General features: G+C 40.4%; 1 protein-coding gene across 1 annotated transcript in view; it reads right to left on the reverse strand.

Annotated features, from left to right (window-relative positions):
• LOC147888780 (putative serine protease EDA2) overlaps window positions 1–15,345 on the reverse strand; it is a 196,184-nt gene extending 180,839 nt beyond the window's left edge. The window contains exons 1-2 of the mRNA XM_087392365.1: window positions 15,124–15,345; window positions 10,266–10,391 (exon numbers count right to left, since the gene is read on the reverse strand). Coding sequence (XP_087248491.1) covers window positions 10,266–10,391; window positions 15,124–15,345 — 348 coding nt within the window. The remainder of the gene's footprint in view (window positions 1–10,265; window positions 10,392–15,123) is intronic.
• Window positions 15,346–19,159: the final 3,814 nt, after the last annotated feature.

Genomic DNA, 19,159 nt, shown 5'->3' on the forward strand with positions numbered 1-19,159 from the left:
AGCCACTCCCATGGAACAAAGTTTGAAACTTACTAAAGATTCAGAAAAGCCTACAGTCAATGACAGATACTACAGGCAACTCATTGGATCTCTTATATATCTGATAATCACACGGCCAGATATTTGTTATGCAGTAAGCTCACTAGCACAGTTTATGGCAAATCCAAAACAGTCTCACTGGAATGCAGCCAAAAGAGTCTTGAGATACATCAGAGGTACAAGACAATTTGGGATAGAATACAGAGGAAGTCATCCACGGTTGCATGGATACTGTGACAGTGACTATGCTGGAGATCATGAGACTAGGAGATCGACACAGGGATATGCATTTTTCCTTGGTCAAGGTGCTATATCATGGTTGTCAAACAAACAGCCAAGTGTTTCTTTGTCTTCGACTGAAGCAGAATATAGAGCACTCACTACAGGTGCATGTGAGGCTATATGGCTCAGAAGACTATTGTCAGAAACAGATTACTTTGATGAGTCAAAGCCAACAACAATATACTGTGATAATCAATCGGCTCAAGCATTGGCTAAAAATCCAGTATATCACTCCAGAACAAAGCACATTGATGTCAGAGAGCACTTCATCAGAGAAAGAGTGTTACTTGGTGACATCACACTGCAGCATTGTGATAGCAAAGAAAATGTTGCAGACATCTTTACCAAACCACTCGGTAAAGAGCTATTCGAGAAACACCGACTAGCTCTTGGTTTGATGCAGAGGAAGGACATTCCCATTAAAGGGGTGTGATGGAATGTAATGCTCAGTCCTTCTTCGATTCCCCAGAATCATCATCTTGAGGGAAGGCCTACTTCATGATGTTGATCTTGAGGGAAGGTGTTGAGAGTTCATGCTCAACATCATGTGATCATGTGTGCATAGCACCATCACGTGATCATATGTGCATAGCACTAACCTTATAGAGTGCTATAAAGGAAAGGGTTAGATCCCCTAACCCTAACCCTAAAAGGGTTTGTATATATTCTATTTTTTCAACTAATTCTAGTGTACAGTTAGTCATTTGTGGTGTGCTCTCTAGCTGTGCCCTCTCTCCTCATCTCCACTCTTCTCCTCTCCCCTCTTCATATTTTGTCAAGTGCTTTAATGGTAGTTGAGTGAACCCTACCACATGGCTACTTATCTTAGCTCTAATCAACTAGAGTCTCGAGCTCTAATCAACGAGAGTCTTGAGCTCTAATCAACTATAGTGGAGGGAAGGTCTCTCATGTTGACTCAACACATGCTCCAAAGAAATTGTCTCCATGCTTTCACGTAGGTCTCATGGATTGATTCATTTGATGCCGATGCAATCCTGAGCACTAACATCCTTGCACACTGCATAGCATAGCCTTTCCTCGATGGATGCGTCGTCATTATTAGCAAGCAACTAATAGAGGAATTTGCCTGCGTCAGCTTCCAAGCCTGCTTTGGTATTGGATGGAAAACATTCCGATACCTATTTCCAAGAGAATAGCTACCTATTCATTGATCAGCAGGATCTTGGGAGAGAACATCTGGCCTTTCTTCCACTTCCTTTTAGAGTACATTGGACTCAAGAAGAGTGCAAGTAATGTACCTTACACTTTGGTGGCAAAGCTAATGATGGCCTACAAGAACAAGAATAAGGCCGATTGACTCAGGATCTTCACAAAAGCTTTCGAAAGCTAGCTTTAAGTGGCCAAGTGAATTGCAAGCTTGGTGCACATTTGTGGTGTTGAGACACTGACTTTTCTTAGGAAAGGTCTCGATACCCAAGCCCCAATCCAACAAGAAGCCAAGCAAAGTCATGGTTTCCCTCTTTAGTACTGCAAGCTCAGCTCCTGCCACCAAGCCACTATCCCTCCCTTTGACACCCAGATACAATCTTGAACATGCCCAAGGAGAAAGCTATGGGCTGAGGGCCCCGAGGAAGCTTGAATTGTGGCTCCCCAATAAATACACATCCAGATACAATCTTGAACATGCCCAAGGAGAAAGCTACAGGCCGAGGGCCTCGAGGAAGCTAGGATTGTGGCTCCCCAATAAATACACCAACGAAGCAGCTCAGTGACACAGAGGCTAAGGGAGTATCCAAGCAGGCCAAAGGACCAAGAAGATTGCAATAGCCCAAGCACTCAAGGAGTTTGAGGGGAGCCAAATGGCTCAATCCTATCTGCCCTCATTTGTGCTCAACTTGCTCGACTACCAACCACCATCGGGGCAATCTACAAACATACCAGAATGTGACGGTGTGGATAGCCTATTTTCCTTTGATGAGAGTACCTGTGATCGGTTGGACATCCATCATAATTGGTACACACTCAAGGAAGAGGGTGTGCTTCATCACTTTACACCCTGGATACATGGTTGAACATTGGGTACTAGACCATGAAGGCTTGAGAGTGCAAGCAGCATCTAAATTACCGATAATTACTCTACTCTCACAATCTCTGAGACTAACTTTCTCAAAACTCATTTGCAAGGCTAAGCATGCCACCTTGCAAGTATACTTTCACTACAACAAGAGCAGGCCCAAGCCACCCTCCTGGTTTCCTACAATGACCTCTAACAAGTTTGACCATTTTGGAAGCTGACTTGAACATGTAGCTTGCCGAGTTGAGCTGGATGCCCTTAGAGCTGAACATGGTTCCCCTTTGCATACATTCAGGATGTCATAATAAAGATCCATGTGCACCACAAGCATCTTGCCAAGTCACCATGACATCAAGGCCCAAACAACTAACAGGGTCCTGTGAGATTTGGTGGCCTACTTAAATGGTAGTATTCCAATGCGACAAGCTCCCACTAATACGAGTAAAACCTCTGCTAGCTCTACAACTGCTTCTGTTAAGGTTGGAACAAAACAAGGCATGGCCCTCACTACATTTTCTAATGACGAATCCATTTCCTGCACAGTCCTTTTGCTCAAACTTGTTCGCCAACTGGATGCTCCGCTTTCACCTTCCTCTCCTGCTTGACCCGTCTCACCCTTCCATTATCTCCTTCTATCTTCACCTTCCATTTTCTCCTTCTATCTGCCAGAAACCCCCTTCCATTTTCTCATCCATTCCTACTTTTGATCCCTTTTGTGTAAAAAATTTTGTGCCTCGCCTCCTCTCTTTCCAGCCATGCCTTTGTCCTTTGGGTATTGGGTCGATGTGGCCATGCAGACATCTCTCATTCTTCATGCAGAGCCCCTTTTAACATCTAAAGTTTTACTCTCTATTATACATATTCTAGCTAATATCCTGCGCACCATCCTCGGACAAGAGATTTCCAATCCAAACTAATTTGAGGCACCGATCCCCTAGATGTACTAGCTGTGTCATCCCCAATGACTATCTTCTAGCCAAGATGTGCTTGATCGATATGTCCAGCCACGAGTTTGATATGGCTAAGTCTCAGCATCAAAGCATTCCTACAAGGCAGAGAGATGGGTAGTCGTGAGCAACATTGTGCCTCTTTCCAAGTTGACCTTTCAGACCCTGTCAGCTTATTTACGACAGGCAGCCTAGGGAGATGTTTGGGATTTCTCACACCCCCTTGAGCCACGTGTCATGAATCTAAGCCCTTGATCTGGTTTCATCTTATGCCCTTGATTTCATTTGATGTAAAAGCTAAGCTTTTGACTAAAGCACTAAAAGCATATAGGTGCTTTTCACAATAAAAAGACTATATAAATGTTTTTAAACCTATTCAATTTCAAGAGATGGTCTACTTGATTTGCAAGTTTTGGCTTGTTGGCATGTGAAGCTTGTTGAGATATGGTGCCATGAGCACATAGATTAAAGGGCTAAGGTATGGTATAGGAAAGAATTAAAGTAGCCACCCTAGGATGTGGACTACATGATGTGGAGATGTGGATTGAGGATATCCACAAGGAGAGATTTGGATGAGAGGATCCCACATGGTTTGGCTATTCTAAAGGCTCTCTCTATATAAGAAGCCTATCATGTATTGTTGAACACACATTGCAAGAGATATAGATTTGCTATCTCCCTCTCATGTCTTATTTAGTGTGCTTTGAGCCTCCTTAGTTCTTCCGCTGATCTTGTGTGCATTAGGCTTAGTGGCGATCATATATTGGATCTTTGTCATGGTATCAGAGCATAGGTTGCCCACAAAGCCTAGGTAGATGAGTGATTGATTGAGAGTTGTTGAGTGATTGTGAGCGCATTTCATTCACTTCCACATTGAGAGAAAACTTCCGCATTACTTGTGAGAATTTTCATCCATTTTGATACAATTCCATCCATTGAGTAAGAGAGAGAGAGTTTTCTGTCATTGAGTAATAGAGAGGGAGAGAGAGCCCGAAGCTCTATCTACAACCATCCTTCAACAAACGACTCTTGTAGTAGTTGTGCCAAGCATACAAGAGGCATCGCCACAGCAATAGCTTCAGCAACCTTTGCAAAAGCAGCTTGCAACAACAAGCCTCAGCCTTACAACAAGCATAGCGAGCTTTAGCGGCTTCTACGACTTCATCAACCATAGGTTTGCTGCCTCTGTGTATTGCTATTCATAGCATAGCTGAGAAGAGCTTGAAGCAAAGAGCCACGAGCCTCCAAGCAACTCAGTAAGGGAGTCGGGAAGTGGTCTCGACGTCTACAACAGTCACAAGCGAAGGCTCTAGTCTCCACGCTCAGCCTCCTCCATCGCCCACAGCACCAAAACGTCGCTTCTCTGCTAGCCCGCGGCTCCAAACGGCGCGTAAAGCTCTTTTGGGATAGTTTGGTAAAAGGCTACCAAACGGGTCTAAAGAAGCTGCAACAACTGTGAGCGCAAGATTTTGATCAAAACATCGATCATGTGTGGAAGCAGATATCATTGACAGTTAAAAGGACTTCACGATCAATAGAGCTTGTAGCAAGCGTGGTGTGTTTTGGGAGGAGGAATGCTAGCTCAGCTACGCAGTCGGCAATGAATTACAATACAATTCTCTGTCGATGTTTCCTATGATATGCATGTGATTCTGAGATCTGTTGAGGCAGATCCATTTTCCAGGTACTTTTCCCATAACCTCGATCGATGGTAGCTCCTGCAACAAATCGAGGACCCCTCCGCTGCAAACACCCGTGGTTGTCTTCCTCATGTCGCTTCTCATCTTCATGGACATTGCTGCCATCACGCTCACGCCTCAGAGATTTCTTCAAAGTCTTCATTGCTAAGGCTCCCACAAAAAGCCATGTGGTAGGATAAGGCTAAACTGTGGTTAAGTTAATCCAACCACAGTTAACCTTGGTTAGTTGGGTGTGGTCATTGATTGCTGGTTAACTTAACTTGGGTAGAATTGAGGTAGAATTAACCTTGGTCAGCAAGTAGATAGGGTTGGTCAAGCCAACCCCTGAAGGGTCAATTCAAAATAACCATGGTTAGGGGTAGGATTAGTTAAGTGCCACTTAAGCACAGAGCCCCTTGTTAAGCACAATGTGAGTGCAGCATGTGAATAGCCTCTGCCACATCATCAAGGCCCCCTCTTCTTCACAAAAAATTCGACAAGCCATAACTTGCAATCCAAAAAGAATTTGGACACACTCCAAAAAGGAAAAGTGATAATCTTTTTGAGCTCTATGTGTCTATCAAGTCAAAATCATTGTTAGCAATCAGACACTGCCAATATTGAAAGAAATCAATTGGTAAGACCTTTGCAACAAATGGAAAAGCAAAGCATGAATGCACACATCATTGTCATAAGCATGCCAAAAGCTCAAGTGCATGAGATGACCATAGCATAAAGCATGGCATCCACACACAAAGCATCAAAGCACATGGAAGAACAAAGCATCATGCATGAATATACACCAAGCAAAGAAGCAAACGCCATCGTCATCAAGCCATGAGCCAAAAGGTGACATCAATGGAATGTATTGAGAAACAAAAACCTTGCCAACCTTGCCTATATATTGTAATCAAGCCTGACCACCTGAGAGTAGCTATAAAAGCACCCAGGGGAGGTATTGACATGTAAAAAGCCACACTTGACCACCTTAAGTAGCAATGCATGCATTAAGGGGAGGTGATGGATTTGTAACTCACATCTGACCACCTTGCAGTAGCCAAAGGATCATGGCACCAAGGGGAGGTGTTGAGATATGGTGCCATGAGCACATAGATTAAAGGGCTAAGGTATGGTATAGGAAAGAATTAAAGTAGCCACACTAGGATGTGGACTACACGATGTGGAGATGTGGATTGAGGATATCCATAAGGAGAGATGTGGATGAGAGGATCCCACATGGTTTGACTATTCTAAAGGCTCTCTCTATATAAGAAGCCTATCATGTATTGTTGAACACACATTGCAAGAGATATAGATTTGCTATCTCCCTCTCATGTCTTATTTAGTGTGCTTTGAGCCTCCTTAGTTCTTATGCTGATCTTGTGTGCACTAAGCTTAGTGGCGATCATATATTGGATCTTTCTCACTTTGGAGAGCCTCGTGCTCTACTCTCACAAGCCTAAAATATCGACTTACTATAGTGATCAAACTCCCATTTTCTCGAGGTTGAAGAGGCACGTGACACTGGCTAAGCGGAGAGTGAGAATGTTACTTGCTCTACTTCAGTTGCTCTACTTCAGACTTTCTCTAATGATAGTTGTTCTTTTGTGCTATCCAAAGTCTATTAAACGATCTGAGAACATTGGAATCATCTTGCTCAAGGACAAAATCAAATCATCTCACGGTCACATTGGCAAGTTTTTCGGATATTATCTCTCCGCATTCGACTACGATTACGACTATTGACATTCACGTGATATGCCAGTTTCTTATCCATTCGCAAGACTTATCCTCAGCGCTAATATTCTTGGTGTTATCTCGAAACCCATGGAAGGGCCCGTTCCCTGGGATTATAACTCTTTGGGGAAGGAAGCATGCGGCCTCCTTACTCACACACTGTGTGGTTATAATAATTATATATTATATATTATAATATAAATATTTTCAATTACTGGTCCATTCAAAATTTCTTGTTGTCATTCTTCTTACAACATTCCTCTCGTTTAATGCATGTTATCGATGTGAGGGAACAAGAAAATCCAAAAGGATGCAAGATTGAAGGATGGCTACACCTTTGTTCATATGGTTGTAGTCCATGTGACAATATTGTGAAAATTGCAATGAGGATCAATTATTATGTCACATTATTCATGTATTTATTGGACTTCAGCTTCCAAAATATAGACATCACAAAATCAATAATAAATCACCATCCCTGACATTTGCAGGAAGAATCGAGTCCTAATGGACCTTGTGTTGCGTCTCATGTCCACTATTTTACTCATCCTCTTTTTTTCCTAAACAATTGATAAGATAGTGGTTACTTGCTTCACGATGGAAAGAGTACCTACTGCAAATCTATTTTTCCCAACTTTTGAACCATGTCGCATAGTTTGCACATAAGCGGCTTATAGATAAGTTTGCACATCTTGGCCTTTTGAACCTCGACATGGTCCATGTCATTGAACAATGGAAGGAAGCTTGGTGCCTCCATGCCAATGAGGTTCTGGCAACTCCTAAGATCACTTCTAGGATGTGGATCCAATTGTACACTATGTGCTGTCGAATCCTATGAAGTGCCCAAACCATCCTCTTATCCTCTACTTCGAGCACTCCCCTCTCCCTCCAACAATAACGGGTTGATGCAAAAGCAAATGTCGCTTACTAGGACCCAATCATCCCTGTAGTAGGCACAACACCTAGCCTCTAAGTTTTGAGTCCCGACTTGTACCTACCATGAGGACTCGGTTGACTTAAGAGCCAAGGTGTAACGTTGACCTCGAGTAATGACGACTATACAAGTAACCCCAAGACTTCACGTAGCGAAGCACATTTGCCAAAGCGAGGTCGCAATGGCAATCAAAAGTCAAAGATCATGGGCGTTGAGTGGCAAGGCAAGTGGACACATAATGCCAAGATAATCATGGAAGACGGGAAGCAAGAGTAGCCGAGTCATGCTTGATATCTTCTCTTTTCATAACAAAAAAACCCAAGGTATAATGGATTAATGTACTTGCCATTCACTTGCTACTATTGTGTTGGTGATTGCTCAGATTATAACATAGTGGTGATATAGGCTTTGATAAGAGTAGAGGCGAGAGGAGACGTGATCAATGTCACTTGTGTTGCATGAGTACTATTGCAACCATGTCTATTGTAATGGGCTACAAGCCCATTTTCTGAGTAATAGAAGTTTTATCTTGCACTTCTCTCCCATACTATTGTTTGCTCATTCCCATGTCTCCATATGGTTTTGACCACAATACAACAAACCAAGGTGAGTAGGCAATGAGGTTCTTGTTTTGTTGCAATGAAGCACCAGTAGAACATTAGGGTATCGAAGGCGTGCAAGAGAAGACATACTCTTGCATTTTGGTGGCACAAGCACCACATCAAGCATCAAGTGTCGGCCAATGGAGGGTTGAGGGTAGAATACCATCAATAGTTTGGGAGAGGTCCAAATTTTCCAATAATGTGCCAATACACCCCCCCTTCCCTCCCTTTGTCCAAGCTCCAAATTAGACAACGTTGATGATCTACAAATAAGGCTAGTCAACACAACACAAAGGCTCACGAGGAATAGTCGAAGGGCCAGGCCAACAAATTGCACAAATCAAATTGACAGTACACCATAAATCAAAGACTACAATTAAGAAACCAAGACAAATAACATGCCCTACCATAAACAACACATAGCTAGCCATTAGTGATCATCCACCACTACCAACAGTCAAATCTAGTAGTCGAATAGCCAAGTACATTAGCAAGTCACACATCGGTCGAAACTATCACCATATTTGATACCATGTCAAAGAAAGTAGCTAAGGGTTGCCATGTGTCAATGTTTGGTGTGGGTGCCCCAACTCCCGTGCCATAGCCATGTAACCTCTAGAGCCTCTCGAAAAGTCTCGAGAGGGATATCCTAGAGGGCATTTTAAATTTCCCATATATTCAAGGATATTTAATATGCCACTTTTCATATGGGCTTAACATCCCCCAAGTCCATGTGTCATTCAGTGCTATCATGAGGCTAATTAGCATCTACACTTCAATAATTCACATGCCATGGAGGAAGGGCCAAATATGCTAATGTGCTAACAATAGAGGTATGAGTAACAACCTCCGATGAACCCAACAAAGCAAAGAGGGAGGCATAGAGCAAAGAGCATGGATGAATTAAACATTATAGAAAGTACCAAAGAACCAAGTCAAGGAATCCAATCACACAACCATCACATTGACAAAGAGAATATCAGGTTGAGGACCTGAGTCCACATGTTAAAGGCACGAGTCGACAAACTGAGCCAAAATACAATTCTAATCTCAAAATAAAAGGTTAGGCTAGGTTACAAGCGAGGTCTCCAACACTTTTAAACATAGCTGGAAACAAAGGGATGACATGCTGCAAGTGCTACTACAACTACTCATCCAACTATTGGAGGCAAAGAAGCCCGAGCCATGAAAGGACTAAGCAAAAGAAGCCCAAATGATGAAAGGACCCCAAGGATGAAGGAAGCATGAGTATGAGAGGAGTGTAGGCATCTTGATGAAGCAAGGAGCTTCCTCAAAGGAAACTCTTAGTGACTAAGAAGCAAGTACTAAATCAAACATGAAGACGGGGGCCAAGACCAATAAAGGGCTTAAGAAGAAGAGAACAAAGCCACCCAAGAAGCTACCTTTGAATGGATCATTAGTGAACATGGCATAGATCAATCAAGTTGTGGATTGAAAGACAAAGAATATTTGGGAGGTGGCCACAAACCATCATAACATTGGGTGATTGTAGGAGGCACGGACCACCACTAATCTATTTCGGACCTAAAGATGATGAAGGACTTATCACTACAAGATGCATTGGGTATCAAATCTAAAGGATATGGAAATTTTCAAACTGTTTCAAACTTCTAGTTGAATACAATGAGACCTCATTCTCCAGATGGATGGGCAACAATTGTCGCCATTAGCACAAACAAAAAAGGAGATTAAAACCATGTTGGTGCAGCTTGAGCAAGAGTTTGGCAAATGTTGAACCCTAATATTAACATATCAAAGATTCAATTACGGCCTATAACAAATGCCCCAAGCAAGCAAAGCGCATAATCTGTGTGCCTGCATGTGTACACATGTGCACACACTTTCATGTGTGTTATGTGCACATATACCATCACCACCAAATGCCTAAATACATACTTTGCACTTGAGTAACCGAATTCATGTAAAACACCTCTTTGTTTTAATGATGCTACAATATGTGGACACTTATGTTAGGTGGATAGCACTTACTGCATAGTAGTCAAAATAGATTCCACCACAAGTTGCTTCACCACAAACCTCCAAAAATATAGGACCTTTGGGATCAACAAAGAATTCTAAAGCCTCATAATAACGTTGTTGAAATGTTTGAGAATCCTGTCATGGTTGAAAAAAAAAAACATGAAATTTGTTAAAAGACAATCAATCTTACGTGGAAATTTCATATATGTAGACTTAAAGGGTTCCCTTACATTATATAAAAGACTTCTAAAAAATTCTTCAAAAGATCCTTTTTAACCCACATTCTGTCGTCAAGTTGAAACTCCCATCTTGAATTTGATATGACAATCAATCTTGATATGGAGGAGAAGAAGCAAAAATAATATTTAAATTGTACATAAGTTCATGTGGCATTGCTTATGCACTTCTCAAATAAATTTAAGTTGTGCATTAGTTTATCTCTCTATCTCTCTCTCTCTCTCTCTCTCTCTCTCTCTCTATCTATCTGTGTGCAAACTACACATACATACATACGTGCACGTTCACATATACACAAACATGCTCCCACATGTGTCTCGTAAGTGATATGGCCCCCCAATGACAGTAAGATATCATCACAAACACACACACACACACACACGCACACACACACACACACTCATATGCACTTATACACTTTTGGGCATGTAGGAATGAGCCTATGTTTTGATAGACAAACACATGGATGGCACTCATTAACATGTGAGAGAGAGAGAGAGAGAGAGAGAGAGAGCATCTAACAACAAATACCATATAGGCATGAGTTCCTTAAAAGGGAATGTTCAAATATATTAAATGAAAGAATTACCATTCAATTATAGTTTCGTTTAAAAAATTATCATTCAATTATAGATTCATTTAAAAAAGATATTAAATGATGTGTACATGGAGGGATTAGTGCAAATGATAGTGATAACTATATCTTTCATGAATCTAGAGTAGAATTGTTCATGAAATCACTTATAGTTTCCCTTAAAACAAATATCAAATGATCTATACATGGAGGGGTTAGATGATAAATAATAATGGTAACTATCATCATTTCATGAATCTAAAGTGCAATTGTTCATGGTCGACATTTTTTTGAAGTGTTCAATGATTTTTTTTTCACCTTGATTTAACAACTTTTTTAACATTCTAATGTTGACTAACATGATTGAGAAATATCTAATCAAAATGGATGGATTAAACGTATCCAATATAGATTCTCATTGTAAAGTAATACAAGCAATATCGTATTTTTCATAGTTGTCTTGTATATTTGTCTCATTGTAAAGTAATACAGGCAATATCATATTTTTCATAGTTGTTTAGAAATAGACAGATTGTCCACACAAATACATAGTATGTTAATTTCTTTATAGGAATTCTTATGATATATCTTCTAGATATTAATTGCATAGTATTTGGTGCGATTATGAAATGAAGGTATAATATTATCACATATACCAAGTAGTAGAATCATTATAGGGAAAATAGAAACAAATTGGAAAACCTATAATATGAGAAGGACATCTCAAAATTACTACATATGAAAGTAGAAGAAATGTGAAGTGATCAATAATGAAAGCACACTAGACATTGAGTAACATGAGGTCTTGGATGAAAAGTTTTCTATACCAATTGAAAGAGATCCATAGAGTGTAAATATAATTTGTTTCTTACTAATTAAATTCATTGGGAAAATGAATAGATAAGCTTAGTGAAGCCACACTTGACAAATCTTGCACGAGTGTGGATATTACTTTTTTGTATGGAGAGGGGTTCACCATGTAAGAGTCTTGGATAGCACATGCATCCAAAGGGCTAGTATAAAGAGCCTATTTTACATGGTGTTTTTTATGGTAATTCTTCACAATCTTTTTTTCAAAAAAACAAAATTTACAAGCCCCTACAAAAGCATAATTTTGTTAGAAAATGTAATCGTCCTATTTGAGTGCTTGCTCTAAAGCAAATCATGCACCTCATAAAGGCACATTCCACTCCCCTGTGTAATCCTATAATGCCTTCTTCTAAACCACAGCATCCGTTTGACCCTAAAGCCTTAGGCCACTCCATGGAATCCTCTCTCATGTCAACAATACCAGCAAAGCACATGGATGACTTCAAGCACTTACCATTGTCCCGAGATTTGTCCCTAACCTTCACAAAATTTTCGATCTCCTTGTCTGGCCAATCTCAATATCAGACATATTCACTGTGACTTTGGGTTTGCATATCTAATCTTTGCGAAACTTGAAGATGTCACTAAGAATAATTCTCCATTGTGGAACACATTGACAATATCTGACTACCATGAATATAAAATAGATCCCTTCTTATTCTTCTGATGTGCCTTCTTCTTTCTGCAATCCTTTACAAAATGGCTTGGTAGATCATAAAAACACTTCTCATGCTTTCGCTTTTTTGAGTTTTCTAAAGTGTCCTCCAAATCATCCTTGGACTTGCCAATGCTAGGCTTTCCCTTCCTTTTGCCAACCTTGTCTTTGGCTAGCAATGCTCTTGTAATCTCTTTTGTCATAAAGCTTCTCCAGAGGACTCTTCTATAGTAATAAGGGACCCAACTCCTCAAAGGTCAGAGGTCTGTTCATCTCTCTCATGTTGCTTTAGTATACTTTGAGTCTTTTCTTTGATCCCTACTCCTTGCTGCCCTAGAAGATGGCCAAGGTTATTGCAGCCCCTTGTTGAGCTAAGTCTACTGCTCTTTAACCCCACTAGATCCCCTAGTTGGTGGCCCAGATCTTGCTGCTACAAAGTGTTGCTAAATGTGATGCCCTTATGCATGAATAATGAGGCCCTAAGGGGCCCCTTTTATAGGCACTGGAAGCCCCCCCAAAATAGTCAACTGGTCGGCCATAGTAGGCTGACCTACTTCTGGTTTGTTAACGAACCCACAAGCCCATGTTTGGGGCTATGTTGAGCTCGAGGTCTACGGTTTGGTCGGCGTGGTCGGTCAGCCAACCACTGAGCTAGGGCCCTATTTAAGGGCAAGGGGACTTCCCATTGCAGCCACTTTACCTCCCTTACTTGGCCCAAGCTTCTATCCTCCGGGACAATTAGATCTTCTCCATATAGCCCACCACATGTGTGCCTTTTTTCCTAGAGCGAACTCTAGCTTGTAGACATCTATCCTAGGCCGGTAACACATAATTCTCTGCTCCCTACAGTTGTTGCAGTCCTCCAATCAATTGCATGGCAGATCTGTCCTATCATTGGCCTCCAAGAAGAGCTCGCCTTGCCAAGTGTGTTCTACCCATGTGCCATCCTCCTCTCTTCTCTTTTTTCCTTAGTTTGCTACCCACATGGTAGCCAATAAGTTGCCTAGTGGTAACAGTTTACTGGAAATCTTGTATCTAAATCAAAATGATGATGGTCTCTATCAGCCAACCTTGTCCAATACTATGTTTCTAGAATACCCTATTGTGTCCAAAGGTGATACTTAATGAGAGCAGCGGAGGAAAAAGGAAGTGGCTGAAGTTTTTCCAAGTTGATCATTGAGATAATTTGCAAAGAGAAGAAGTAGTTGAAATGGCTTCTCAAAAAGCAATGCACCTTCTTGGATATGATTTTGCTTGTTGTATAACACTCATGTGTTGGAGTTCTATTTCATCAATTCCTTTCTTAATCCCTCTCTCTCACACCACTTCTCTCAACATCATAGTGTGGTGTCTGCACACATGGTGGCTATTGCATGAAGCTTGTCACTTCATCTTGTGAGCAGCCATAGTTGCTCAATAGCTTCGATTTTTACAGAGCAGCCATAGGTGCCACTTGTTATGCTCTTCTAGAGCTTTCATTTAGCCTTAGAGCGAAATGCCTTGAAGGCTACTATTAGGGAGACATCATTATTTTTATAGCTTATATATAGCAGCACAAATCTAAACTACATCTGAAGGCTTAAATTTTTAGGTTGTAGTACTACGTCATACATTTCAGCACTTTCTTAACCAACTATTCCTCGATTTGAAAGGGGAGAGACTTACATTTTATGCTACAAAGCTCCACATTGGAGCTACACTTTGCAAGACAAAGTTTTTTTTTTTGCAAAGCCTCTAGCTAAGTGCACCTATTATGCCATCGAACCCAATTATTGCCTCGCTTATCCTAGAAATGGCATCGATATCCTCTACTCTTGTAAGTGCTTCATGACTAGTATCAGTAAGTTTATCATTGAGTCTTGTTACTGCATCATTTGTCCCACAAACAACATCAATATCATCTATTCCAGTAAGCACTTCATGACCAGTATCACTCAGAAACTTTGTCTTCTCTCAAAGCATCAGACTGAACCCTTTATTGACAAATAAGAGATGTGAAGGGACAAGATGTCAGTTTAATGTGTCTCATTGGAAGCTTGACAACTGTCACCTTCAGACATAGTCACATCTGAACTTGAGCCACTTCTTGTGTCATAGTAGTTGTCGTTCTAATATTAGCCATGAAGTAAGAGGAAGTATTAGGAAGATTATGTAATAAGTGAAGGAGAGGCTCCAAGCTTTCATGGTTGTTCATGCAAACCTTACACATGAGGAGAGGAAAACCATTGAGCCATTATGAGAAACGAGAGAGAGACTCGGGGCGGTCACTCATCATATGTAACCCTGTCACGTGAGTTCAACAAAAGGATATTTTTTATTTCTAAAATTTATAGAAATAAATATACATAAGGGACTATTTTAAATAGTTTTGGAAAAAATTTACAGATTTGTATAGAAAAGGGGTACATTTTATTAATGAAAATTTTACATATAAGGGATTTTAAATATAGGCCTTGAACGCACGTGATATAGAGGGTTTATGCATAGTGACCCCCCCGAGGAGAGAGAGAAGACAAGAGAGGAGGGAGAACCTGAGGATCGAAGTGATCGACAGTCTGATTCATGTAATAAGTAGAGGTAGTCAGCGTGGAGAGAGCTTGAAATCGCTCGCTGTGCAGCTTCCTAATACGATGGTGCATGAACGACTCGGAAGTGGGAAGGCGGAGGAGGAAGAAGAGGCTGATGGTAATGGCAAGCAGGAGGAAGTCATGAAGCCTGAATATGGAGGGAGAGGAAGATGGAGAAGAAGCCATAGCCAAAGCTGGCCTGCTGCGCAGTGGAAACAGCTTGAAACTGCCTGAGCCGATGACGTTGGAATGCTTCTGCGGAGGTAAGAGCCCCGAAAGAAGGCCTATGATGAGAAGGCGAAGAGGAGATTGGGACAAGGGGCGGCAGCTCTGTGTCGTGCCTATTGTTGTTGCTGCGTCTGAACGAGCTCTACGACTGCATGAGTTTCAAAGGAATAACATTTTGGTCTTATTTATTAATCTCTATATTTGACGGCCTCTTATGGAGTTTAATTTTCAAATTTGATTTTAAAGGCCTTAGGATCTTATCTTAAGGAGGCTCGTCCCACGCCTTCCACGTGGAGGGCATAAGTGCCACGTGCCACGAGGAGCACAAGGAGTGCTACCACTGCCACTCCAACAGACAATAGCCACGTGATAGAATTCAAACACGCGGCACTAGACATGGCACCTTGAATCGTCACGCATTCCACATGTGGCGTAACATGGCACATGGCATGACATGTGGGGTGATGTGGCATGTGCACTGCTGACCAAGGCGGGCATAGAGCATACTTCACATCTCTCTCTCTCTCTCTCTCTCTCTCTATATATATATATATATATATATATATATATATCCGCATATATGTGTATGTATGTATATGTAGACATATATGTGTATATGTGTGTGCATGTGTGTGTGTGTGTGCGCTCGTGGGTGTATGCATGCATGCATGCATGTATGTATGTATGAATAAACATATATATAAATAAATGAATAATAAATATATATAAATATATAAAAGTGTGTATGAGTGTGCGTGTGTGTACATTTATATAGTGTCCCGGCCTTATTAAACATATCCTTGGCCATCTACTTATGCCCACATTAATTCTATTTTATCTCTTAGGAAACAATTTACCAGGCCACTATTTAAATCTTCAGAGAGTGATCCTCTTCATGGCTAGAATTTGGGTGTCAAACCATCAAGCTCAGGGGACATATCTTTCTGCAAAGATTCCAGAGTTCTTCTTCTAGGCTATTCTTTCCCTTTGAGCATTAGAGATTCTACAATCTACATTCACCTTGACCCGCTGCAATGCATCCTGCCATTTCTTATCTTATACACCAAGTTTGCCCACAATCTTGTACAACTTTGTTAGAAAGATTGCTGCTATGTGCCAGAAGTCAGTGATTACCTAACCATCACCGTTCAAAACTCTGTCCACTACCTCACACTCATGTTTCAATTTAACCACATGAAACCATAGTTGTCTACTCTTCATTCTCCATTCTTTTGCTTGCTCAAGTTGAACCCAGATGGCTAAAGCTTCTTCTTTGTTATCCCCAGGAGCACATTCGACAACCTACTTGAGAGCCATCCTTTAGTATCGCTCTGATGGCCATCTATTAAGTGGGTCAACCACTCCTTCTCTGGCTTCATCAATGCTTGGCAGATTTCACTACAAAACTTGAAGGGGATCTCGGGGGGTGCACTACTAAAAGAAAACTTGTGTATCACGTGCGCTCAAGGGGTATTAAAAAACCCCCTCAACTAAGATGTTTCTTCTAATAAAACCACCCCTCTTTACTTATGAATTAACGAATTTTTTTCTAAAATTGAATTAAAAAAACCCTCCTGTTATTTTAATCCTGTTAAAATTTTCCCAAAAACTGAATTAAAATACCCTTCCTTTTGAATTCACGTGGTACACTAAACAATTTTAGGTGAAGCCCCTGAGAAGGGGATATCACATTATCTGCCTATTTGCACAGGAGCGATGAATTGCTAGATGATTGGCACATGCTCTAATAGCCCAAATACTGGTAAGTACTCCTCATTCAAAGGGGCAGCCATCCCCCATCCTTTCCCTATTGCATAGAACCTATCTATCTGACCTACCCTAGACTCCCAAGACAATTTTGGTGGAGATCCTAGTAGTCAACTTGACCCTTCTCAAGGCAAAGCTCCTCCCAAAGATCAAGCTCAGCACCCCCTATGCCTCTCTTGCTATTGGAACTATCTTGGACGCATTCTATCATGTCCTAGCCCTTACCCTGAGGATAATTTCCCTCCAACACTCCTCTTAGTAGACAAATTTGAGCATAGACACATAAGACATGGAACTCAACAATCCTCACCCCAAAACCTTATCAAACTTCTGCAAAATTCTTGAGATGTCAGCGTATCCTTAATGAGAATCACAAACCCTGCCTACATCTTACTAGGAAATTAACAAACACCTTAACACTATATTAGAGAATTTGGGAAAATCCCAATTCCCACGAAATAAAATATAGTCACTTCAAAAGTAAAATTTGATGTTTTTTATTGAAACATTAGCTCCATTGAGGACCCAAGTTTCAATTATGTTGGGGGAGACTAGACCATGCACAATACTTTCCCAATTCCTAGAAACCCAAGCAAATGTTGCTATGGAAAAAGGCCTTAATAGATGTGAACATGGCTCCATGGCCAAAACATTTGTTGATTTGCTAGTGAAAGAAAGATGTTTGTTGTTTCGTATCCATCGAAACCACAAACAAAAGCCAATTTATAGATGTTGCCTTAGGAAGATTCATTGGAGTAAATTAAATTGGAGTATTGATATATGCAATAGGATTGTTATAGATCTTTGACATCCATCATATAAATGTGGTCTTCAAAAACAAAATTAAACTTGCAACAACTGTCAATTTTTATTTGGTATATTAGATGTATCAAATTAATGTCAAATTCATATGTTTCTATGTTGATAAATTGCAGTATTGACATATGCACTAGGATTATGGTAGAGCTTTGACATCCATCATATAAATGTGGTGTTCAAAAACACCGTTCCATCACAATAGAGCTCATGAAACTCTCCATCACAATAGAGCTCATGAAACTCAGAGACATGGTCTTGATAAAAACCTTTTTTTAAATTGCTTTCTTGTACTAAATATAATCAAAACCATTGACACATAGCCAATTTTGCACCACATCATTTAACATAATCATTAACAATTCCATACTAGTATTCATACTCACAAAGTAGCTCATCTCCGAAGGAGATATCCTTTATGGTTTGCACAGTAATGTAGCCATGGGCACTCAAATTTCCTTGTGACTTTTGAGCCCAAGGTGGTAGTTTAGGGATGTATACAAATATAACATTTGTTCTTTCTTTATAATACATTGAGCTATTTATATATCCAGCAATGTTTCCATACAATACATCTCCCACAATACATTTCACATCTATCAATGGCTCAATGAATGGATCTTCAAACATTCCATAAGTCTTCATCCTTGGGAAAAACTTGAGGAGAGATCTCCAAGTATCATAATCATACTTTGGACCATTATATATCATCAAATCTTGTTTTTTCTTGATGCTCGTATGTACAAAAAGACCATATCCTGCCCCAGGTATTGTTGATTTCTTTACTTCATAATGGATGCCATTCATTTCGAACACGTGCTCAATGGGTATGGGCAATTTATGTTTCCATAAGCCATTGGATGCAGGATCAAAATTTGTAATAAGATAGCTCTTCAACTTTTCAGGACAATCTGCAACACCTATCATATGTTTAAAATCAAAGAATCATTCTTTTAGTGGAGGAATACAAACTCACATCATAAAGCACATAGCATTTTTTGAACAAGGTACTAAATGTCTATTAATTCTTTCACAAAACAAATTGAAACATAATGTTTTGCAAATCGAATCTAACCAAATAGTGTCCAAATATAAATCAGAATGTAGGTACAAATGTTTTAGTTGAGCATTTGTGTTTGCAACTCTAATTAACAAGATCACTCACATTCCCTAAGGGTTGTCTATGCAA

Source organism: Dipteris shenzhenensis, chromosome 21 (assembly GCF_047967505.1).
Source record: "Dipteris shenzhenensis isolate YYH24624 ecotype China chromosome 21, Dip_SZ_1.0, whole genome shotgun sequence".
NCBI classification, from domain to species: Eukaryota; Viridiplantae; Streptophyta; class Polypodiopsida; order Gleicheniales; family Dipteridaceae; genus Dipteris; species Dipteris shenzhenensis.